This window comes from Chiloscyllium plagiosum, unplaced genomic scaffold (assembly GCF_037043375.1).
Source record: "Chiloscyllium plagiosum isolate Xiang-an unplaced genomic scaffold, Cpla_swu_hap1 HiC_scaffold_16, whole genome shotgun sequence".
NCBI lineage: Eukaryota > Metazoa > Chordata > Chondrichthyes > Orectolobiformes > Hemiscylliidae > Chiloscyllium > Chiloscyllium plagiosum.
In genome coordinates this window covers 57,717,352-57,743,707 of record NW_028270154.1, presented here as the reverse complement: position 1 = coordinate 57,743,707, position 26,356 = coordinate 57,717,352, and the positions used below count along the sequence as shown (strand labels likewise).

The following is a 26,356-nucleotide window of genomic DNA, read 5'->3' as shown; positions in this document are numbered from 1 at the left end:
AAGTTGGCATTTAAGGAATTGAAATTATGGGTGGAGTTGGAATTATGGGGTGGGGGGGGTGTGACATAGCTTGAACGGTACTGTAGCAATGACATTAGCAAGTAACTTTTGTGCATCAAATAAAGCAAACAAGCTTTGGTGTGGTGGTTTTCAGGGAAATGACAGCACTTTTCAAACCACAGCATACTTCAGACAAAACTAGTCTGTATATACAAAAGTGGTTCAGAAAAAGCTGTCCCATTTGACTGTGAAAATTTCAATATTTGGAATTCAGAAGTATGCATGAACTAATTATTAAGAACAAAAGAAAATTACAGCACAGGTGCTTTGGGCAACCAAGCCTGCATCAATACATGACACCATTCTAAAGTAAAAGCCTTTTGCTTTATTCCTCTAATCCTTGCTTATTCGAGTATCTGTCCGGATAGTGTGAAAATGCTCTGCATTGATTCATGGGACATATGAATTTAAATAATTTGGGGACTGGAAGTATAAATGTGTGATAATGAAAACTCCCAACTGAGAAGTTGGTAAACAGGCCTGAATTAATTGGCTATTCTTTGAATTGCACTGTTGATATTAATAGAGTCAAAGTTAGAATGAGGAAAACAAATCATTATTTTAACTTCGCAATGGAATTAGTGAATCTGGCAAGATTGTAATTGTCTTCCTTGGAAGCATTAATTATTCAAGTGGGTCCCAGAATCAGGAACACATTGGAATTATTATTAAATGTTAAGTTTTAGTTGCTATCTCAATCTGGAATATCTTGGGTGGAATGAAGGGAATTTTGGCTCTGTGTAATTTCACAAACAGTTGGAGTTTGGGACAGCTGGGAGCAGCTTTGAGAAGCAGAGAGAAGTTTTCCAACCTCTGTAGAAAGTGGGGGTGCTTTTGATTTTAGAGTTACTCAGCAAGATAGCAGTGAGACTCATGCTTGAGCTGGAATCTTCACAAACATGATGCGCTTCAGAAGGGTTGTCTATCCACATTCTAATGGGAGGAACCCATGTAATCCTGTACTTTGGAGACTTAAAGTGCATCCTTGAGGGCTGTGGCATATTTAGGCTTTGTCCTAAGGAAAGTGGGGGGGAAAAAACCTGTAAACAGTGCTTCCCAAATTGAGGATTGTGAAATGCAATTTTGTAGTTGTGTGCTCTGAGGCAGCATTGGCTCCTGGCCATTTAAATCCTAATTTCTTCTTTGCAAACTTTGTGACTGAAACAACTTCGAGGCATGCTTCTGTAGGTGTGAAGAATGTGTCCTTATATGCTGTTGGAAAATATTCAGTTTGCTCCTAACGTTTTCCATTCCACACCCTGTGCTGTTACAGGTGTCCCCGATCCCTGCTGTCCCCGATTATGCTCATACACTCAGTTCTCTCATTTGAAGAGTCACAATTTTTCAGACTTGTAATGTGGTTCCAGTAGGACAATGTTTTGGAACCACTGCTACAAAGTGTAAGGGAACTCTTGGGTGGAAATGCGAGTCGGATTAAGTTAATTGTACTCCGGTTATTTCTTGTACAGTATTAAAAATGTGACATCTTGTGCTTTAATTATTCCATTCATAACTGAGTCCAAATTAGATTTGAAAACTACTCCACTCCCTCAAAATCATAACAATACAATCACAGAAGCTTGCAACGCAGGAAGAGTATATTTGACCCATCCTACCTTGAAAGAACTGTTGTACGTTTTGTTCTATCCCTGGAATGTCTTTTTAGATTAGATTAGATTCCCTACAGTGTGGAAACAGGCCCTTTGGCCCAACAAGTCCACACTGCCCCTCTGAAGAGCAACCCACCCAGACCCATTCCCCAACATTTACTCCTAACTAATCCCCCTAACACAATGGCCAATTCACCTGACCTGCACATCTTTGGACTGTGGGAGGAAACCAGAGCACCCGGAAACCCACGCAGACACGGGGAGAATGTGCAAATTCCACACAGACAGTTGCCCAAGGTGGGAATTGAACCCGATTCCCTGGCGCTGTGAGGCAGCAGTGCTAACCACTGAGGCACTGTACCTATCCAATTCTCTTTCCAAACTTATTCAAGGAGTCAGCTTCAGTCATCCTGACACACAATACTTTCCAGATGCCTTTCCCCCTCATCTCACTTCTAGATCATTTGCAGTTGACTCTCTGACCTCTGGTTATTGACCCACCTGCCAGGGGAAATATTTCTCCCAATCTGCTCTATCAAAATGTATCTGTCGTTAAACTGTCAATTTGTTTGGCTCTTAATCTTCTTGGTTCCAAGGAGTTCTGTTCTGGCTTTTCCAGCCTCTCCTCATAACTGAAGGTCCTTATCCTGTGATAGGCTTGTAGGTTTTCTCTTCACAAGACTATATTGTTCCAAAAGACTTTTTAAAAAAAAAATAATCCTGGGATAAGGGTGGTACTGGCTAGGCTAACATTTATTGCCCAGCCCTGATTATGCAGAGGAGTCAATCACACTGCTGTGGGTCTGCAGTCATGTGTGCCAGACCAGATAAGGATGGCAGATGGGTTTTTTTTCAAATAATTGGCTCACGGTCATCATTTGACTCTTTAATTTCAGATTTTTTTCTTTAATTTAATTCAATCTATTGTGATGAGGTTTGAATCTGGAATCCCAGAACATTACTTAGGCCTCAAGATTAACAGTCCAGTGATAATATCATTCGGCTGACACCTACATTTAAATTCTAGTACACTGAATTTTCCACAGTACTCCAACTGAGGCCTTATAAATGGCAGAAAGCTCGAGTGTGATCAATTTTTTATATTCAGTGCCTCAACATTTAAAGGATCTTAATCTGTGATATAAGTATGGTTTAAGCATTGCTATCTTTAAGGGTTTATGTCAACAAGGCACTAAAGTATTTCCAAAATGTTGTGGTTCTGTTCGCTGAGCTGGGAATTTGTGTTGCAGACATTTCGTCCCCTGTCTAGGTGACATCTATGTCACCTAGACAGGGGACGAAACGTCTGCAACACAAATTCACAGCTCGGCGAACAGAACCACAACAACGAGCACCTGAGCTACTAATCTTCTCTCAAACTGAGTTTCCAAAATCACATGATTTGTATTAAAGTGCCTTTCCACATTAATCCTCCCAGCATGCACATGTCACAACAGGCAGACTTTTGCCTATTTTACCATCCTATTTGTTACCTGGTTGTCATAACAATCCTCATTATTAATTACCATATTGTCAAATTTTGAATGATTCGCAAAATAGGTCTCTGTCAATTACAAAACAAAAATGATGAGTAAGTGGCCCAAAACTGGTCCTTGAGATACAATAGCACATCACCTCCCAGACTTTAAACACCCATCGTGACATTCTGCTTCCTGTCACTGAACCATTTTTTAAAATTCACTTGTGGGATGTGGATATTACTGTTTGAGCCATCATTCATTGCCCATATCCACTCTGCCACTTTTCTCTCAATTCTTTGTACTTTGATGTTATTAATAAGATTCCTGTGTGACACTTTGGCTTCCAGAAGTCCAGATGATGCCAATCTTCATTTCATTGTGTTGATCAGCTATTATCTAATCAAATAATTAAAGCAAGTTGGGCTTAAAATTGGAGAGAAAATGAGGTCTGCAGATGCTGGAGATCAGAGATGGAAATGTGTTGCTGGAGAAGCGCAGCAGGTCAGGCAGCATCTAGGGAACAGGAGAATCGACGTTTCGGGCATTAGCCCTTCTTCAGGAATGAGGAAAGTTTGTCCAGCAGGCTAAGATAAAAGGTGGGGAGGAGGGACTTGGGGGACGGGTGTCGGAAATGTGATAGGTGGAAAAAGGTCAAGGTGAGGGTGATAGGACAGATTGGGGTGGGGGCGGAGAGGTCGGGAAGAAGATTGCAGGTTAGGGAGGCGGTGCTGAATTTGATGGATTTGACTGAGACAGGCTGGGGGGAGGGGAAATGAGGAAACTGGTGAAATCCGAGTTCATCCCTTGTGATTGGAGGGTTCCTAGGCGGAAGATGAGGCGCTCTTCCTCCAACCGTCGTTTCGCTGTGGTCGGACGATGGAGGAGTCCAAAGACCTGCATATCCTTGGTGGAGTGGGAGGGGGAATTGAAATGTTGAGCTACAGGGTGGTTGGGTTGGTTGGTCCGGGTGTCCCAGAGGTGTTCTCTGAAACGCTCCGCAAGTAGGCGGCCTGTCTCCCCAATATAGAGGAGGCCACATCGGGTACAGAGGATGTGTGGAGGTACAGGTGAATCTGTGGCGGATATGGAAGTTTCCTTTGGGGCCTTGGAGGGAGGTGAGGGGGGAGGTGTGGGCGCAAGTCTTGCACCTCCTGCGGTTGCAGGGGAAGGTGCCGGGAGTGGAGGTTGGGTTGGTGGGGGGTGTGGATCTGACGAGGGAGTCACGGAGGGAGTGGTCTTTACGGAATGCTGATAGGGGAGGGGAGGGAAATATATCCTTGGTGGTGGGGTCCGTTTGGAGGTGGCGGAAATGACGGCGGATGATGTGCTGTACATGGAGGTTAGTGGGGTGGTAGGTGAGGACCAGTGGGGTTCTGTCCTGGTGGCGGTTGGAGGGGCGGGGTTCAAGGGCGGAGGATCGGGAAGTGGAAGAGATGCGGTGGAGGGTATCGTCGATCACGAGGCGGCGCCGATACAGTCTTCGATGTAGCGGAGGAAAAGGTGGGGGGTGGGGCCAGTGTAGTTGCGGAAGATGGATTGTTCCACATATCCTACGAAGAGGCAGGCATAGCTGGGGCCCATGCGGGTGCCCATGGCTACTCCTTTCGTTTGGAGGAAGTGGGAGGATTGGAAAGAGAAGTTGTTCAGGGTGAGGACCAGTTCAGTCAGTCGAAGGAGGGTGTCAGTGGAAGGGTACTGGTCGGTACGGCGGGAAAGGAAGAAGCGGAGGGCTTTGAGTCCTTCGTGATGGGGGATGGAGGTGTACAGGGACTGGATGTCCATGGTGAAAATAAGGCGTTGGGGACCGGGGAAGCGAAAATCATGGAGCAGGTGGAGGGCGTGGGTGGTGTCCCGAACGTAGGTGGGGAGTTCTTGGACTAAGGGGGACAGGACAGTGTCAAGGTAGGCGGAGATGAGTTCGGTGGGGCAGGAGCAGGCGGAGACAATGGGTCGGCCGGGGCAGTCAGGTTTGTGGATTTTGGGCAGGAGGTAGAAGCGGGAGGTGCGGGGTTGTGGGACTATGAGGTTGGAGGCGGTGGATGGGAGATCCCCCGAGGTGATGAGGTTATGGACGGTCTGGGAGATGATGGTTTGGTGGTGCGGGGTGGGGTCATGGTCAAGGGGGCAGTAGGAGGAGGTATCTGCGAGCTGGCGTTTGGCCTCAGCGGTGTAGAGGTCGGTGCGCCAAACTACTACCGCGCCTCCCTTGTCTGCTGGTTTGATAGTGAGGTTGAGGTTGCAACGGAGGGAGTGGAGGGCAGCGCGTTCCGAAGGTGAGGGGTTGGAGTGGGTGAGAGGGGTGGGGGAGTTCAGGTGGCGGTTAATATCGCGGCGGCAGTTGGATATGAACAGGTCGAGGGCAGGTAGGAGGCCAACACGGGGTGTCCAGGTGGATGGGGTGTGTTGGAGGCGGGAGAAGGGGTCATCAGAGGATGGGCGGGAGTCTTGGTTAAAGAAATAGGCGCGGAGGCGAAGGCGGCGGAAGAATTGGACTTGATTTGTCTTTAGCTTTCTTTGATCCATGTTGCTCAAAGTAAACAATTTTGTCCATGATGAGCAATACCTTAGCACCACTGGTGTGAGGCTTACTGGTCTACTGTTTCCTGGTTTTCCCTCTATCTTTACATAGTGTTCTTCAGTCTGAGCACTACAGCTGCATCCGACAAAGATTGCGAGATTTATGACCAATATCTATGCTATCTTTCTTTGCATTTTTCAGCAAACTAGAATGTGTGCCATCTGGATTCAGTGATGTACCAACTCCCAGCAATGCGAATTTTTGTATTCATGTTCTCAACATAGCTGTTCTTTCTCTACATGAGATATTCTCGTATTTTAGGCTAACTTAACTTTTGGGTTGAAGTGAAAAATTGCTATTTTGAATATGTCATGGATGCTAGTTTAAATTGAAATTGTCAGTTTGGCTTGTGTACTCGTCTTTCTTAATTTTACAGAATTTCAATTTGTTTCTAAAAATGAGTGAATTGTAGAACATTGAGTGGCATCAATGTCCTGGCTGCAGTCTGCCTACCTGCAGCCTCAGATTGGCCCAAGCATTTACTCTGAAGAGGGGTTTTATCTGCATTTATTTACTTATAAGCAAATTGATTACATCTTCTTTCCCACTAAACAAAAGCTTTGGGGTAAAACAAAGTAATCCTTCTGTTAGTTCTGCTTTAGCTTCAGTAACTTGAGGGACAAAACTCCAAGTGTTCTGGAGCCCCTTCCCATGTTCTAACAATTCTGTGAACCCACTGCATCACAGTGTATAAAAAAAAACTAGTTGTATAATTATGTCTATAAGTTTGTTTTTCTTAATGAAAGACAAGACATTTATGCTGAGCAATAATTCTGGGACAAACACATGCAAGTCATGGTCATTTTTCACCCTGGCTGCTACTTTGTTTTCATTGCTGTTATTGGTGGAAAAATCTAGCTGTGTGTTAGTAAATTGTACAAAGTTGGATCAACAATTTCAATGCTCCAGTATTCATCAGAACATTTTGACCAAAATTAATCCAGTTGCTTTCCCTTGCCTGATAAAATGGCAATGAGCTCTTCTAATAGCTTTGGAACAAAAGATGATAGATTAGTATTCTCCACTGGCAGAGTATGTAGTTCTGTTGAACTCCAGAAAATGTTGTTACTTGTGTCGACCAGAATGGTGCACTGCCAGATTTGGTTGATCCCCATTCTAGTCAACTTTTTTTCTTGAAAGAGAAAGTTTAGGAACTTGGACATGTCCGTAATTTCTACCATCCCATCCTCTAAGTTTCCATGTTTGTAGATTCTTTTTGAATGCATCAATTCTATCACTTGAATTCTGCACAAAAAATGTGTGTTCTCGCCTTGATTAGTTTTCTTTAACATAATACTTTCACAGAACATCTCTGCCAGGTAGTCCAATTTAACCAGGCACGTGTTACCATTGAGCAACTTGGCACGTTCACGTTCCTTACTTTTTCATTGAGATTTGACAAATAGGAAATCATTCTTTTTGGAGTGCATCATGTTATGTCTGTCATGAGCGTGGAATTACATTCTGCATCCACTACCTCGAATTGTAGTAAAATACCTGGAGTTTCTCTCCCTGGATTTAATAAAGTTATTATATTGCTACAGTCTTGAGAACACCTCATGCAGACCTGATACAGTACCAAACAACACGTCCAAAAAACATGAAGCAGTGGCCATTGCCATCTGCTCATTGCTGCAGCCTCTTTAATGCCGATTCCAACTTCTGCTGAAGTTATGAAATAATCTAACAATTCAAAAATTACTGTCTGACATTATCTTGCTATTTGCAAAACAAAACAGTGCCTTGTTCTGTCAGTACTGAACATGAACAAGTAAATGGGCTATTTTCGAAATATCCATGGATCTATCAAATAGTATAGTATTGGCATTATTTTGTAGCCATTCAATGCACTGAAAGGCTACGCCTTTGACATTAAAGCACTGTCAGAAGAACTGTGAAACCACAAAATAACCAATTAGTCTACTGAGTCTATACTAATTGTCTGGATAGCAATCTAGTTCATCTCATTTCCCTGCTCTATTCCTGTAATGTTGCAATTTTATTTCTTTATGCCCATCCAGTTTCCTTTTGTATCATTCACATCCTCTACCTTGTGTTTCAAGTCCTTACCTTTCATCGTGTGTAAGTTCTTGGTCATATCCTCTGCACTGTCACTCCATATCATTTGTCCAAAATCTTCGATCTATCTCTTCCTCAGGCGTTTTTCCATGGGGGGGGGAGAGATTATTTTTGTCTGCTTCATCTGAAACTGAATTGTGTAACATCGCAATCAATTCTCCCCTCGAGTTACTTTCTCCAATGAGAATAACCCCAACTTCTCCAATCTTAGTTTATGGCTAATTTCTGATGCTGTTCTAGTAAATCCTCTGTGCACCCCCCTCAAAAATCCTCACTTCATTGTAGAATACAGTACTCTAGTTGTAATTTAACCAGGATATTACAGAATTTCATATCTCCCTGCTTTTGTACTTAGTACCTTTATCTATGAAGCCCAAGATTCCAAAGCTTAACTTCAATATCTTTTGCCACCTTACCAGGCCTTTCTGTCCCTATGTGCTCTCTAACTACTTAATCTATGTTGCCCCTCTCTAGCCATTCTGCTAAAATTAATCACTTTATACTTCTCTATTAAATTCTACTTATTCAGCAGTATTTGTATTATCCTCATCAGCCTCACCTATATTTTGAAATGTTATTCTCTATTCTGAAATGGTCTTTGTCCTGATCTTTGGGTAATGCTGCTATTCACCATCCATTAGCTGAAAAGCAATGAACTGATCATCGGGCATGAGCCTCAAATTGATTCACCAGAATTTTATTTGGTACATTGTCAAGAGCTTTCTTAAAATCCATATTGTCAGCATCTATTACATTCCCTTCTTGAATCATCTTTACTACTTCCTCAAAAATACTCCATTAATTAAATGTGATCTGCCATTTATAGTCCATGCTGACTCTCATTTTCCTAAGTTCCAGTTGATTTTTGTTTTCCCCTAGGATAATTTTCTCTGAAACTTCTGACAAAGTTGTTACTAGGAATGTTCTTGCACCCTTTCTTGAATAATAATGCCAGCTTTCCTACAGTCAAATCCGTTAGCACATCCTTGGGCGGCACCGTGGCACAGTGATTAGCACTGCTGCCTCACAGCGCCAGAGACCCGGGTTCAATTCCCGCCTCAGGCGACTGTCTGTGTGGAGTTTGCACATTCTCCCCGTGTCTGCGTGGGTTTCCTCCGGGTGCTCCGGTTTCCTCCCACAGTCCAAAAAATGTGCAGGTCAGGTGAATTGGCCTTGCTAAATTGCCCGTAGTGTTAGGTAAAAGGAGTAAATGTAAGGTGGGTTGCGCTTCGGCGGGTCAGTGTGGACATGTTGGGCCGAAGGGCCTGTTTCCACACTGTAATCTAATCTAATCTAATCTAAATCTAATCTAATCCTTCAAGGAAGGTTGTAAATTGAAGACCAGTCCTTGTGTAACCTGCCATTCAGACCAGCTAATTTATCCATTCAAATCAGTCAGATTTCCCAGTATCCTCCTCGGATTTTCAACTCAATGAGTCATACATTCCATTTTATTTTTTATTATAATTTTCTGTACTTCCCTCTTCATCCCAGGAGCCCTGGCTTTGATTTCTCTACCTTTCCCACTTGTTGGAATCTAAAATCTATTGTTTGATTGGTCTAACCTTTTGATGCTTTTTTCCCCTAGTTGGTTAGCTTTCTCCTCTCCAAACATTTTTCTTAAAGTTTCAGTGGCAGACACCGCTGTTGACTCCATTGATCTACACCTACCTCATGAAAGAGCAGCGCTCCGAAAGCTAGTGCTTCCAAACAAACCTGCTGGACTATAACCTGGTGTTGTGATTTTTAGCTTTGTCTACCCCAGTCCAACACCGGCACCTCCACATCCTGACTTGATTGTGGTTTGTTTTTGTTTAGCACTTCTCTGTACTGCATGGTAGTTGCAGATTTCATGATGACTTCAGACTTATCAATTTCTTAATTTTTCACCCAAAAAGCACTTGCCCTTTGCATGTTTCAATTTTGGTAACTAAATGTCCCTATAATGTAAAGGATCCAAAAGAACTATTTCAGATTATTTGTGCACTGTCTCAACGTCTAAGACAGTACAAATAAGAACTTGTTTGTTTTAATTTTTTCAGGCTAATGGTGGCTTAATTTTCCATGCCCAGGCCTTCATCTCCTCATTGTTTAGACAATATGGTGGAACTTGAAGGCAGTTCTATTCCGTCATTCAATGTCATTTTGTTGTTTTGAAGCTGATGTATTAAAAATGTATCTGTACCTGTTAATTGCATGATGATTTTTCCTGTTCTTGGAAATTATTCTTACTCCCATCGAAAGCAATACATACAAGAGGATTTATTAAATCTTACATTTACTGTATATGCCCATCTGCTGCCCAAGAACTTCATCCTATCTTCTGTTTGAATCAGTAACAAGTCCCATACTCATTACAGGCCCATTGAAAATCTTTCCTTGAGCCATTTCCTTGCCTTCAAGGCTCTTGTGTTGCATTCTGTCTGTTGATGATGACCATCCGTGTTCAACAGTCTCCTCAAGCACTTAGCGTATTAAGTTGGGCTATTCTAAAATTCCAAGTCCACATCCTCCCTTTTAGAGATGAAAAGCCTGTCTATTACAATAACAAATCACTAGTGAAAACCAGTGACTTGAATTAACAGCACTGGGAAAGGCAGAAGTGAATGGCACAAAAGAGAAGTAAATAAATGTACAGGAATAAATAGGGTTGAGTGACTTAACCGGTAAGCTAATTTGCAAAAACCTTTTTAGTAATAGTAACAGCAGCCTGCCATGTCTAAACCATCTTGCTTCTCAACTCCTTTGCATACAGTCAGCAGGATTGACTCAAAAGGCATGACGTTCAGACGAGATGTCAGAGAATATAAGTCCATGAATGTAAAGCTAAGTCTGATGTACAATGCAAATGCTAATTTCCTAAAATTAATGGTAGAAGTCATATCAGATGCGGATTAATGCTAGAAACTGGAAAATTCCTTCCTTTAGTGTACTCTTCTCCTTCAAGGCCATGTGTTGCATGCACACTCTCCGTTGATAATGGCCACCCCTAAGTTAAACAGTCTCTTCAAACAAAAGTGTGCTTTCCAAACAACACACAGAGCCGCACTGCATAGAAATGAGGAAATAATTGAAAGCCAGGCTTGTGATACTCTGGCACACTCAATGCTAGTTTAATCTGTGCATTTCACCACTTGTTTCTCACGCTCTTGTATTTTCTCGCTTGCTCGCCCTGTCTCGCGCTCTCTTCCAGCCCCCCCCCCCCATCCCAAGCTTGATTTAAATATTGCTATAAAAGTCAACAACGTACAAAAAAATACTACTTCAACCAGTTGCAAATAATATCCAACACAAACTCCTTTTTTCCCCAAATTGAGTTTGAGATTTCCCAATTGAGCTGGACTTATCTCTCAACTCAGCTACATGCTTGAGAAACCCTGGTGAATCTATAATGGCTATTCTGTTTTTAGTAAAATGGTCGTGAGTGAATACCATTGTCTATAATGAAAGAATTCTGCTACTTATACCCATATGGGCATCTAAGTGCAGTTTCCAGGTGGAGCTTTAAACAGAAAATGAATCCTGAGCAACATGGGCGGCACGGTGGCACAGTGGTTAGCACTGCTGCCTCACAGCGCCAGAGACCTGGGTTCAATTCCCGCCTCAGGCGACTGACTGTGTGGAGTTTGCACGTTCTCCCCGTGTCTGCGTGGGTTTCTCCGGGTGCTCCGGTTTCCTCCCACAGTCACAAAGATGTGCAGGTCAGGTGAATTGGCCATACTAAATTGCCCATAGTGTTAGGTAAGGGGTAGATGTAGGGGTATGGGTGGGTTTCGCTTCGGCGGGTCGGTGTGGACTTGTTGGGCCGAAGGGCCTGTTTCCACACTGTAATGTAATCTAATCTAATCTAATCTAAAAAAAAAAGTGTTCTGAACAGGCTAATCTTGGTGCGCTCAAGCACATTTTCAAACAAAAAGATATTTAATGAGATAAATATCTGGAGTAAAGATATTGCTGATATTATGTTTCTAATTGTACTATTAAATTTGCTTTCAGTGGTGCAAAAGACAAAACTAAGTTGCATCCTCTACAAAGTAATAAAGGATTAATTGTGTGGCTGATCAATCTAGCTGACTCCTCTGTTCTGCTCCTTCCTATAGCAACTTTCAAAGTCTGAGTTCTGTTGACTTTGCACTTAAAAAAAAAAATGAGTGCATGAGCTGATCAAAGACAATCTGCTGTATAGATCATGTCTTCCTAGCATTGGAAAATCTATTGACCCATTACATATTTATTACATGCCTATGTAATAGGTAAACGGGATATAACCTAAGACTTGTCACCTTAAAGTCCAAGTCATCGGAAATATGGTACAGTCCATCTTCCGCAGTTACACCGGCACAACCCCCCACCTGTTCCTCCATGATATCGATGATTGTAACGGCACTGCCTTGTGCTCCCACAAGGAGGTTGAACAGTTCATCAACTTTGCCAACATCTTCCACCCTGACCTCAAATTCACTGGCGCCATCTCAGAAACCTCCCTCTCCTTCCTGGACCTCTCCATCCTGCACCTCTCCATCACTGTCTCTGGCAACCGATTAACCACAGACTTATGCTACAATCCCACTGACTCCCACAGCTACCCAGACTGCACTGCCTCCCACTTTTTGTGTAAAAACTCCATCCCTTATTCCCAATTCCTCCACCTCCGCCACATCTGTTCCCAGGATGACTTATTACACCTCAAAGTCCCAGATGGCCGCCTCCTTCCACGATTGCAATTTCCCTTCCTTCCAGCGCATCTCCTCTACTTCACGCACCACCGCCCTTGAATCTCACCCCTCCCTACGCAACAAGGACAGAACTCTTCAGTCTTCACCTTCCACCCCACCAACCTCCGCATCCAGCGCATGATCCTCTGCCACCTCCAAATGGACCCCATCACCAGAGATATATTTCCCTCCCCATCCCTATCAGTGTTCCGAAAATACCATTCCCTCTGTGACTCCCTCATCAGGTCCGCACCCCTCACCATCCTACAACCCGCTCCCAGGAGAAAGTGAGGACTGCAGATGCTGGAGTACCAGAGTTGAAAAATGTGCTGGAAAAACACAGCAGGCCAGGCAGCATCAGGAAGAAGGGCTTATGCCCGAAATGTCGATTCTCCTGCTCCTCGGATGCTGCCTGGCCTGCTGTGTTTCTCACTACAACCCACCTCCATCCAAGGCCCCAAGGGATCCTTCCACAATCGTCAAATATTTACCTGTACCTCTACCAATGTCATCTACTGCATTCGTTGCACCCGGTGTGGCCCTCTCTACATTGGGGAGACCGGATGCCTTCTTGCGGATCATCTCAGAGAACATCTCTGGGACACCCTCACCCACCAAGCCTACCGCCCCATGGCTGAACACTTCAACTCCCCCCTCACACTCGGTCAAGAACATGCAGGTCCTGGGCCACCTCGACCACCAGAGGTGTGCCTCATATTCCGTCTTGGGACCTTGCAACCTCACCGGATAAATGTGGATTTCAACAGCTTCCTCGTTTCCCGTACCCCCCACATTATTCCAGTCCCAAGCCTCCATCTCAGCATCACCGTCCCGATCAGTCCATTGCTCCCCCCTCTGACTTATCACCTTCTCCCTCACCTTCATCCACCTATCGCTTTCCCAGCTACCTCCCCCTCCCTCTATCCCCATTTATCTCTCAGTCCCGGCCCACAAGCCTCATTTCTGATGAAGGGCTTATGCCCAAAATGTTGTTTCTCCTGCTCCTCAGATGCTGCTTGACCTGCTGTGCTTCTTCAGCACTACACTCATGACTCTAAGCTCCAGCATCTGCAGTCCTCACTATCTCCTGCTTTTAATGAGAGTCCAGTACTTGCAAATCTCTACAAATGCTGGTAATTCATTCGAACAGAGAAGTCCTGTAAAGGAGCAAGTTTTCCATTATATGGTAAAGGTTTTAATTTTGTAGTCATAAGATAATTCTTTAATGAAGCATTTTCAAAAAGTAAACTGAGCTTGTTCACATGATCGGAGTTATTCTGTTAACAGCTTTGATTGTTGGACTTGTAATTTAATACTTGCTAATAATTGCAGCTTTACTTCAAGCAGCTGTCTCAGTAAGGAGCTTGCATGTTTATAACTTTTATATCGTTAAAACGTCCAAAAGCTGCTTACAGGCAACAAATTCACTGCCTTTGTTATGTGTGCAAATATGTTAGTCAATTTACAGTAAAGACCAACAATGATTCATTTGTTGACATTGTGGTATTTGAAAGAAGAGTAAGACAGTGTAGGGAGTTGGTATGGTCAGTTAACAGCACCTTGGTTTAATATTTCACAAAAGGCTGCACTTCTGACAATACAGTATTGTTATAGTACTGCCTTGAAATGTTAACTTTTGGTTTCATTTGTTAAATGAATCATATCCATTGCTTTAGAGCTGGTGGAAGGGTAGGGTTGAGACAAATGGGATCAAACACTGAGCTACTGAAACACTAGAGAAGGTATCTAAATGCATTAAATTGGTAAATGGGCATTAGTATCTTCATACAGTTAACTCTCTTTACACAGTTGTTTTTAGGTCTCAATTTTTGGCTTTAGTTTCTGACCAGTGGATGTTCTTCAGCTGGGACAGGTCTGCAATGGTGATTGCAAACTGAGGTTGCTGACTTTTGCGCTTTAGCTATACTCTGTGCCTTCTGGTGAGCTAAAGCAAATTGCAGTCTGTCCATCTGATCATGAACCAAAGATTGCCACTACCTGTGGTTGCTGACCGAGATCGTAGAATAGAATATAAAGCAATTTACTATTAAAGTAAATGAGCCAACGACACACCTCTTTGCTTTTCAGGAAATTGTAATACTGCAGAAAAGGAGGCCATTTGTCCCATTTTTGCCTCTGAGCTCCCAATTAATCATGCATGTCCCCTTCCGTTGTTCAGAAATGTTTAATTTTCAAATAGTCATCCATTCCACTTGGACAGTTGTTATTGAATCTGATTATAATACATCATCCAGGCACGACCTTTCGGATCAAATCTAGTCACATTTTAAAAATATATTTCTATCTCTTTGGTTCTCTTGCTGAATGGTAAGCAAGTTTTTTTTTACATTTTGAGGCAGGAAGCTTGAGCTGAGAAGTATGCTGACTCAAAGATGTTTCTATAAAATTGAACTCTGAATATCCTCACTCTGGCGAGGAAAGCAGGATTGAGTTGGGCTGGTGGGTCCGTTTCCATTGTCTGGAGTTTTGGCTCAGTTGTGCTAAAGGCTTCTAGGACTCTCTAACCCTCACCCACAATCTATGCTGCTTGCATCCTTCATGATCGTGCTGTATACAATATGGAATCAATGAGTCATATGATAGTGGGGAAAAATAAAGAGAATTGAAAGGTGTTTTGCATTTATTGAGGGGAGAAAATAGTGTAGCCGTAATCCAAAATTCTAGGCTAATGCTGTGGAGACAGTGACTTGAATTCCATCATGACTGGTGAAAATTGAATTCCATAATAAAAAATTTGGAAATAAAAAGCTAGTTTAATGGTGATTGTGTAGCCACTGTCTATTGTCGTTGAAACCTGTCTGATTCAATAATGATCTTTGTGGAAGGAAATCTACTGTCCTCACCTGATCTGGCCTACATGTGACTCCAGATCAATGTAGTTGACTCAACCTGCCCTTTAGGTAATTAGGGATGGGTAATAAATTCTGGCACAGCCAACAAAATCTGCCCCGAAACAAATTTTCTTCTATACTTTTTTTTAGATTACTTAGATTACTTACAGTGTGGAAACAGGCCCTTCGGCCCAACAAGTCCACACCGACCCGCCGAAGCGTAACCCACCCATACCCCTACATTTACCCCTTTACCTAACACTACGGGCATTCTGCACTTGACGTTGCTACGAGTTAGTTACAGTTCAAAGTGTGTTGTCAAGGTGGGTGTTCTTTGTTCACCAGCTACAACAAATTTTGGCCTAATTTTTTTTTCCACACATTACCATTGTTGCTTTGGAAACTGTGCAATAAAATTGCAGGCATACAGTGTCACTATGTATTTGTTAAAATCTTATACGGATTCAACTTAGCAATGTGAACTGGTGTTGAGTGAATTTTGTATTTATCATCTTTCATTACATAGTTACCGTGGATGAAAATAAGTTTTATTTCTCTTCCAGGCCATAAACAAAGAGACTGGAGAGTTGGCGGCTGCAAAGGTTATTGAGGTGAAGAGTGAAGAAGAGCTTGAAGATTACATGGTAGAAATCGAGATTCTGGCCTCATGCAACCATATTTACATTGTTAAACAGTTGGATGCCTTCTTTTATGAGAATAAGTTATGGGTAAGATGTAGAATTCTTTTTTTTCTGAAGAAGTTATTATTTATTGTGGCATAGATGGAGATCATGCTGTCAGTCCCTGAGAAGATGCTGATGAAGGCTGCAGAAATATGTGTTATCTTAAATTGTTCATATTTTATCTTCCTGAATTATTTTCCACAGAAATGTGGTCATGTTTTGAGTAAATTATTGGATTTTTATCAATTGAACATGGTACAGCAGAACACTGGTGATTTTTGAGCTACCTGAACTAGTACCTAATTAAAACTGAACAAATAGTTCACTAGTTGTTCAAGCTTTTCCATTGCTCCACACACCCATTTCAACATCCATATCTCATTAATATCTAGTAGGTGGTTCTCTTTCCTCAATGTTATATTGTGCAGATACTTGGATGTTATCACCAGATTTTTCGACATCTTGTAGTTTCTTTTCAGTTTCACCAAACTTTCCTATCACATAACACTCCACAGCACTTATTCCAATTACTGCAGCCAGTGTTTATCCTAGTTTTGCTTGAGACGTTGATGGTGAATGCTTTCTGGAACTGCTGCAGTTCATGAGGTGTAGATACCTTGTTAGGAAAGGAGCTCAAGAATTTTAACTTGATAATAAAGAAATATCAAATGTGGATATTTCTCTCCTGACTTGGAACAAATAGGAAGTTAAGGTCCTTTGTGTAAGTTGCCCTTGTCTGTTCTATGTGGGAAAGATGGTTTTTTGAAAGGAGCTTGTGGAGACAAATTAATTGAGCGCAGCTTGTAGATCGTACCTGCTGTTAGGATTTTGCATAATTAATGAAGGGTGCAAATGTTTAAGCTGGTAGAAGGCGTACCAATCAAATGTTTCAGTGTTAGAGCTAGTATTTATCCCTGGATCAATATTTTGAATAAATTGCTTGTTGGTGGGAGATTTCTGTGTGTAAATGACCTGTTTTCTCTGTTAGAATCATGACTACTTTCAATAGTACTTTAACCGTAGGAAAGCACTTGGGTTGCCCGATGGTTGTGAAAAACATTCTTTTCTCTGTCTGAGTTGTGCTCTCAAATCCTATACAAGTTATATTATAAAGTTTACAGTTTTAAAGTGCACATACATGTGTATGCCCTTTACACTGGATTTTTTAAATTGTTGTATCATGGATATCCCATTGCAAATCAATTCTCAACATGGACTATGCAGGCACGAACGTGGAAGAAATGCACTTTCAAGCATATCAGAGTTTTTCAAATTAATGACAAAATGTACAGACCAAAAGGCAGACATATAAAATGAATACTTAAAAATCTGATTTGTGTTTTCCAAAATTAATTTCATGCTTTTGATGATTCAAACCAAGTCCAAGACCGATGTTTTCCTTGTTGATGGTGGTAAATATTTATGACAGCTGAATAAAGGCAACTCTGTTCCATACCTTATTCCATGACCATGAGCAAAGAAAAGTGGCAAATTTGAAATTCGTAACAGAGAATGTAGTAATGAACTTTAGTTTTGTGAGCAATAAATATTATGTAAATCATCTTGGTGGATGAAATGACTAAATAGGATATCTGAGGTTTGAGTCATGCTGATGACTCTGGTCACTCAGGCTGAATTAGACCATTTACATTCTGTGACTTTGACCTGAGCTTCTAACCTTAATCCAACACCCCTGCTCCGTCACTATGGTGCCTGCTTCCATATGTCCATAATTCTATTCTTCCCTTACCCCTGTCTTGGCTCAGTTGGACACGCTCATGCAGTCCATTGTTTTCTCTAGGAATGACTTTCTAATGTTCTTCTTGCTATCAGTCCACTGTCGGTCCTGCAAAACTTGTAGGCACTCAAAACTCCTGTAAATTATCTCACATTGAGCCCTGTTCATGCATCAGCCCTTTGCTAAGCTACATTCAACACCACTACAGTGATGTTTGATTTTAAAAGAATCAACTTGTTTTAAATTTCTTCTGTGGCCCCAGCTCTCTCAAAACATCGCTAATGTAAGACCGTACTAAAACCATTGCAATATCTGAACCCACCCCCAATACTGATCTGTTGTGAATCCTGATTTTAAATATTTGACCTTACTACCATGTATTTAGCTGCACCAACCAGTGCTTTCCAAATCTTGTATTGTGATTCCTTTGAGAGCATTATTAATGTTTCTGTGGATGGGTTTGGGCCATTTATCTGTAAGAACACTTTCTAATACAGTAAAACATTCCAAGACCATTCAGAGGAGCTATATCAGACAAAATCTGATGCACTGCATAAAAAGACATTGAAATAGGTGACGACTATCTTGCTACATTGTATTGCTTTAAAGAGAGAGTGCGAGTTAGAGAGAAGATTCCAGAGCATGGAGGCTAAACAGCTAAAAGTACAGTTATCAGAGATTGAAAGGGAGTAGCGAACAGTGAATAGAAAATGAAAGTATACAATTCTTCTTGGCAGAAATCCCTCCACCACTGATGCTCAGTAGCAGCAGGGTGTACTATCTACAAGATGCACTACAGAATTTCACCAAGGATCCTCAGACACTTTCCAAACAGATGACTGCTTCCATCTAACAGGACAAGGGCAGTAGATACATGGGACCGTCACCACCTCCAAGTCACTTACTATCCTGACTTAAATATGTCTCCATTGCTTCACGGTTAGTTGGTGAAAATCCTGGAATCCCTCCCTAAAGACATTGTGGATCAACTCACAGCAAGTGGATTGCAGCAGTTCAAGAAAACAGCTCACCACTTCCTTCTCAAGGGCATCTAGGAATGGGCAATTGATATTGGCCAGCCAGTGACGTCGGATCCCACAAATGAATAAAAAATAGTAGTTAGTGACATGTTGCCTATAACAGAGTCACCGAGATGTACAGCACGGGAAACAGACCCTTCAGTCCAGCTCGTCCTTGCCGACCAGATATCCCAAATCTCTAGTCCCATCTGTTAGCATTGGGCACACATCCCGATTGCCTTCTGATTCTCATGCAAGCAACCATTTGGAATTCTCAATATATTGCCCCATGACCTCCACTTGAAGAACTGGACTTGTCAGATAAATATTGTAATTACACTAGATCAGAGGTTAGGAATCTTCTGAGTAAGTCACCTTCTGACTTCCCAAAGCCTAACCACCATCTACAAGGTAGAAGTCAAGAGTACTCCCCGATTAACTGGATGACAGCATCAAATAGAATTAAGGAGAATCCAAAGAGCTTTTACAAATATATTAAGGACAAAAGGGTAACTAGGGAGAGAATAGGGCCCCTCAAAGGTCAGCAAGGCGGCCTTTGTGTGGAGCTGCAGAAAATGGGGGAGATACTAAATGAGTATTTTGCATCAGTATTTACTGTGGAAAAGGATATAGGCTGGTGGGATATAGATGGTGACATCTTGCAAAATGTCCATATTACAGAGGAGGAAGTGCTGGATGTCTTGAAATGGGTAAAGGTGGCTAAATCCCCAGGACCTGATCAGGTGACCTGATCAGGTAACCTGAGAACTCTGGGAAGCTAGAGAAGCGATTGCTGGCCTCTTGCTGAGATATTTGTATCAAGTGAGGTGCCAGAAGACTGGAGGTTGGCTAACGTGGTGCCAATGTTTAAGAAAGGTGGTAAGGACAAGCCAGGGAACTATAGACCAGAGAGCCTGACGTTGGTGGTAGGCAAGTTGTTGGAGGGAATCCTGGGGGACAGGATGTACATGTATTTGAAAAGGCAAGGACCGATGAGGGATAGTCAACATGACTTTGTGCATGGGAAATCATTTCTTGATTTTGAAAAAGAAATAGAGGATTGATGAGGGCAGAGTGGTGGATGTGATCTATATGGACATCAGTAAGACGTGCGACAGCATTCCCCATGGGAGACTGATTCGCAAGGTTAGTTCTCACGGAATACAGGGAGAACTAGCTATTTGGATACAGAACTGACTCAAAGGTAGAAGATAGAGGGTGGTGGTGGAGGGTTGTTTTTCAGACTGGAGGCCTGTGACCAGTGGAGTGCCACAAGGATCGGTGCTGGGCCCTCTACTTTTTGTCTTTTACATAAATGATTTGGATGTGAACATAGGAGGTATAATTAGTAGGTTTGCAGATGACACCAAAATTGGATGTGTAGTGGATAGCAAAGAAGGTTACCTCTGATTACAACGGGATCTTGATCAGATAGGTCAATGGGCTGAGAAGTGGCAGATGGAGGTTAATTCAGATAACTGTGAGGTGCTACATTTTGGGAAAGCAAATCTTAGCAGGACTTATACACTTAATGATAAGGTCCTAGGGAGTGTTGCTGAACAAAGAGAGCTTGAAGTGCAGGTTCATAGCTCCTTGAAAATGGAGTCGCAGGTTGAAAGGATAGTGAAGATGGCATCTGGTATGCTTTCCTTTATTGGTCAGAGTATTGAGTAGAGGAGTTGGGAGGTCATGTTGCGGCTGTACAGGACATTGGTTAGGCCACTGTTGGAATATTGCTTGCAGTTCTGGTCTCCTTCCTATCGGAAAGATGTTGTGAAACTTGAAAGGGTTCAGAAAAAATTTACAAGGATGTTGCCAGGATTGGAGGATTTGAGCTTTGAGGAGAGGCTGAACAGGCTGGGGCTGTTTTCCCTGGAGCGTCGGAGGCTGAGGGGTGACCTTTTATAGTGGTTTACAAAATTGAGGGGCATGGATACGATAAATAGGCAACGTCTTTTCCCTGGGACTGTGGAGTCCAGAACTTAGAGGGCATATGTTTAGGGTGAGAGGGGAAAGCTATACAGTCATAGAAATGTACAGCATGGAAACAGACCCTTCAGTCCAACCCGTCCATGCCGACCAGATATCCCAACCCAATCTAATCCCACCTGCCAGCACCTGGTCCATATCCCTCCAAACCCTTCCTATTCATATGTCCATCCAGGTGCCTTTTACATGTTGTAATTATACCAGCCTCCACCACTTCCTCTGGCAGCTCATTCCATACACTCACCACCCTTTTGAGTGAAAAGGTTGCCCCTTAGGTCCCTTTTAAATCTTTCCCCTCGCCTTAAACCTACACCCCCAATTATGGGCTCCCTCACCTCTGGGAAAAGACCTTATCTATTCACCCTATCCATGTCCCTCATAACCTTATAAACCTCTGGAAGGTCACCTCTCAGCCTCTGATGCTCCAGGGAAAACAGTCCCAGCCTATTTACCCTCCCCCTCTAGCTCAAATCCTCCAACCGTGGCAACTTCCTTGTAAATCTTTTCTAAACCCTCAAGTTTCACAACATTCTTCTGATTGGAGGGAGACCAGATCTGTACATAATATTCCAAAAATGGCCTAACCCATGTACTGTACAGTTGCAGTGTGGCCCCTCAACTCTGATAGTCAATGCTCTGACCAATAAAGGCAAGCATACCAAGCACTGCCTTCACAGTCTCATCTACCTGAGACTTCTTTTTCAAGGAACTATGAATCCACAGTCCAAGGTCTCCGTTCAGCATAACTCCCCAGGGCGTTACCATTAAGTGTGTAAGTGTTGCCCTGATTTTCCTTTCCAAAGTGCAGTCTCTCACATTTATCTAAATTTATCTCCATCTGTCACTCCTCGACCCATTGGCCCATCTAATCAAGATCCCGTTGTTCTGAGGTAGCCTCCATCGCTGTTCACTAACTCTCCAATTTTGGTGTCATCTGCAGATTTACTAATGTTAAGTTCTTTTTTCCTTGGGCTTCTTACACTCTTGATGCAACTGCAATACGCCAACTTCTGTGAACAACCAAAATGTTATTAAGCACGGTAAAGTACAAACTTTCTGGAGGAGCTTTTAACACACACCTCACAGGGTTTGAAGAGTCATGTCAGAGCTCTCCCTGAACAAAGGAAGCATTCCTTCCTTACACACAATCTTTTTATATCAGAGTCAGTAATGCCCACAAGATAACCCCCAGCCATCCCCCACTGTCACATGCCACTCAAGACATAATGCAGTGACCTGACCATCTCCAGAAACAATATAATGTAAATCATCCCTTAATGGTAAAATCTGTTACAAATAGTTCTTTTTACCTACAGGGAGTAGTCAAATTCCAACTGTAATGTTCTTTTTGATTTCTGAGTAGGGGATGAAAATGTAAGTAGCAGATGATGATGTGAATGGTTTTTGAACAATGAGGAAATGGCCATGCAAGTTGCTTTGAATGCCAAGAGACGGGAATCTAACTTCCTTACAATCTACCTGAGAGTCAGAGACATCCCACCACATCCAATTTCCTGGAGGTCAGCAGAGCAAATTAACTTGTTTTAAAATATCCCACTCTCCTGTTCAGGAGAGAGAGCGAAAACCTGCACAGTTACCGCCTTTGCTGTTTGAATTTTTGTATCGCTGGACATCGGAGTGCATCTGGGAAAATTAACAAACAGTGAATTTCACAACTAATCTTGGAGGAACTGTTGGGCAAAGTTCAAAGCACAGAATCAGATAAGTTAATTGTTTTAAGTCTGTCCAAGAGAGGTTGCATTAGTGGGTACAGTGGATTCTTTCTTGATTACATGTTTTTGGAGATAAGCCTCTTGATTAAACTTAAAATATAAGCCATAGCTATTAATTTAACCTGGGGCAGTGTTTGTAGAGGAATAAGACTGTTATTTTCTGGGTCTGTAGATTGTGAATGAGCAAAAATGGCCTTTGCAGTGCTATGTACTTCTTGTCAGATGTGGGAGTTTAAAGAGAGTTTAAGGGTTACTGCGGATTATATCTGCCATAAATGCTGTTGGATGCAAATCTTATCGAGTGGATCGGTTGGAGAGACAAATAGAAGCGATGAGGAATTTGCAGCAGTTATAGAAAGGGGAGAAAGTCTCAGATACAGTCACATAGATGGGTTAACTCCAGGAAGGGTAAGAGAGGTAGGCAGCTAGAGCAGGAGTCTTTTGTGGATATACCCATTTCAAACAGGTATGCTGCTTTGGAAAATGTAGGGGGTGATGGATTCTCAGGGGAACGTAGCACAAACAGCCAAGTTTCTGGTATTGAGACTGGCTCTAATGCAACGAGGGGTACGTCGGCTTCCAAGAGATCAATTATGTTCAGGGATTCTGTAGTCTGAGGTACAGACAGACATTTCTGTGGCCAGCAGAATGATGTGTTGTTTCCCTGGTGCCAGGATCAAGGATGTCTCTGAGAGGGTGCAGAATGCTCTCACGGGGGAGAGGGGCCAGCAAGAGGTCATTGTCCACATTGGAACCAACGACATTGGAAGGGAAAAGGGAGAGACTCTGAAGGGAGATTACAGAGAGTTAGGCAGAAATTTAAAAAGGAGGTCCTCAAGGGTAGTAATATCTGGATTACTGCCAGTTCTATGAGCTAGTGAGGGCAGGTATAGGAGGATAGAGCAGATGAATGCATGGCTGAGGAGCTGGTGTATGGGAGAAGGATTCACATTTTTGGATCATTAGAATCTCTTTTGGGGTAGAAGTGACCTGTACAAGAAGGACGGATTGCACCAAAATTGGAAGGGGACTAATACAATGGCAGGGAAATTTGCTAGACCAGCTTAGGATTTAAACTAGTAAGGTGGAGGGGTGAGACCCAGGGAGATGGTAAGGAAAGAGATCGATTTGAGACTAGTACAGCTGAGAACAGAAGTGAGTCAAACAGTCAGGGCAGGCAGGGACAAGGTAGGACTAATAAATTAAACTGCATTTATTTCAATGCAAGGGGTCTAACAGGGAAGGCAGATGAACTCTGCATGGTTAGGAACATGGGACTAGGATATCATAGCAATTATGGAAACATGGCTCAGCTGAATGTTCCAGGATATAAATGCTACAGGAAGGATAGAAAGGGAGGCAAAAGAGGAGGGGGAGTGTCATTTTTGATAAGGGATAGCATTACAGCTATGCTAAGGGAGGATATTCCCAGAAATGCATCCAGGGAAGTTATTTGGGTGTAACTGAGAAATAAGAAAAGGATGATCACCTTATTGGGATTGTATTATAGACCCCCCAATAGTCAGGGAAATTGAGAAACAAACTTGTAAGGAGATCTCAGCTATCTAATAATAATAGGGTAGTTATGGTAGGATATTTTAACTTTCCAAACATCAACTGGGACTGCCATAATGTTAAAGGTTTAGATGGAGAGGAATTTGTTAAGTGTGTACAAGACAATTTTCTGATTCAGTATGTGGATGTACCTACTAGAGAAGGTGCAAAACCTGACCTCCTCTTGGGAAATAAGGCAGGGCAGGTGACTGAGGTGTCAGTGGGGGAGCACTTTGGGGCCAGTGACCATAATTCTATTTGTTTTAAAATAGTGATGGAAAAAGATAGACCAGATGTAAAAGTTGAAGTTCTAAATTGGAGAAAGGCCAATTTTGACAGTATTAGGCAAGAACTTTCAAAAGCTGATTGGAGGCAGATGTTCGCAGGTAAAGGGATGGCTGAAAAATAGGAACCCTTCAGAAATGAGATAACAAGAATCCAGAGACAGTATATTCCTGTCAGGGTGAAAGGGAAGGCTGGTAACTATAGGGAATGCTGGATGACTAAAGAAATTGAGGGTTTGGTTAAGAAAAAGAAGGAAGCATATGTTAGGTATAGACAGGATAGATCGAGTGAATCCTTCGAGTATAAAGGAAGTAGGAGTATACTTTAGAGGGAAATCAGGAGGGCAAAACGGGGACATGAGAACTTTGGCAAATAGAATTAAGGAGAATCCAAAGGGTTTTTACAAATCTATTAAGGACAAAAGGGTAACTAGGGAGAGAATAGGGCCCCTCAAAGATCAGCAAGGTGGCCTTTGTGTGGAGCCACAGAAAATGGGGGAGGTACTAAATGAATATTTTGCATCAGTACTTATTGTGGGAAAGAATATGGAAGATTTAGACTGCAGGGAAATAGATGATGACATCTTGCAAAATGTCCAGATTACAGAGGAGGAAGTGCTGGATGTCTTGAAAAGGTTAAAGGTGGATAAATTCCCAGGAACTGATCAGGTGTACCCGAGAACTCTGTGGGAAGCTAGAGAAGTGATTGCTGGGCCTCTTGCTGAGATATTTGTATCATAGATAGTCACAGGTGAGGTGCCGGAAGACTGGAAGTTGGCAAACGTGGTGCCCCTATTTAAGGAGGGCGGTAAGGACAAGCCAGGGAACTATCGACCAGTTAGCCTGACCTCGGTGGTGGGCAAGTTGTTGGAGGGAATCCTGAGGGAAAGGATGTACATGTATTTGGAAAGGCAAGGACTGATTCGGGATAGTCAACATGGCTTTGGCTTTGTGCATGGGAAATCATGTCTCACAAACTTGATTGAGTTTTTTGATGAAGTAACAAAGAAGATTGATGAGGGCAGAGCAGTAGATGTGATCTATATGGACTTCAGTAAGGCATGCGACAAAGTTCCCCATGGGAGACTGATTAGCACGGTTCGATCTCATGGAATACAGGGAGAACTAGCCATTTGGATACAGAACTGGCTCAAAGGTAGAAGACAGAGGGTGGTGGTGGAGGGTTGTTTTTCAGAATGGAGGCCTGTGACCAGTGGAGTGCCACAAGGATTGGTGCTGGGCCCTCTACTTTTTGTCATTTACATAAATGATTTGGATGCGAGCATAAGAGGTTCAGTTAGTAAGTTTACAGATGACACCAAAATTGGATGTGTAGTGGACAGCGAAGAAGGTTACCTCAGATTACAACAGGATCTTGACCAGATGGGCCAATGGGCTGAGGTGTGGCAGATGGAGTTTAATTCAGATAAATGCGAGGTGCTGCATTTTGGGAAAGCAAATCTTAGCTGGACTTATACACTTAATGATAAGGTCCTAGGGAGTGTTGCTGAACAAAGAGAGCTTGGAGTGCAGGTTCATAGCTTCTTGAAAATGGAGTCGCAGATAGAAAGGATAGTGAAGATGGCATTTGGTATGCTTTCCTTTATTGGTCTGAGTATTGAGTACAGGAGTTGGGAGGTCATATTGCGGCTGTACAGGACATTGGTTAGGCCGCTGTTGGAATATTGCTTGCAGTTCTGGTCTCCTTCCTATCGGAAAGATGTTGTGCAACTTGAAAGGGTTCAGAAAAGATTTACAAGGATGTTGCCAGGGTTGGAGGATTTGAGCTTTAGGGAGAGGCTGAACAGGATGGAGCTGTTTTCCCTGGAGCGTCGGAGGCTGAGGGCTGACCTTATAGAGGTTTACAAAATTATGAGGGGCATGGATAGGATAATTAGGCAAAGTCTTTTCCCTGGGGTCAGGGAGTCCAGAACTTGAAGGCATAGGTTTAGGGTGAGAGGGGAAAGATATAAAAGAGACC

The 26,356-nt window shown here is 42.7% G+C and overlaps 1 protein-coding gene across 2 annotated transcripts in view; it reads left to right on the top strand.

Moving 5' to 3' along the window:
- stk10 (serine/threonine kinase 10) overlaps positions 1–26,356 on the top strand; it is a 111,916-nt gene that overhangs the window by 17,314 nt on the left and 68,246 nt on the right. For both annotated transcript variants that reach the window (XM_043703803.2, XM_043703802.2), the window contains exon 2: positions 15,939–16,103. In XM_043703803.2, coding sequence (XP_043559738.2) covers positions 15,939–16,103 — 165 coding nt within the window. The remainder of the gene's footprint in view (positions 1–15,938; positions 16,104–26,356) is intronic.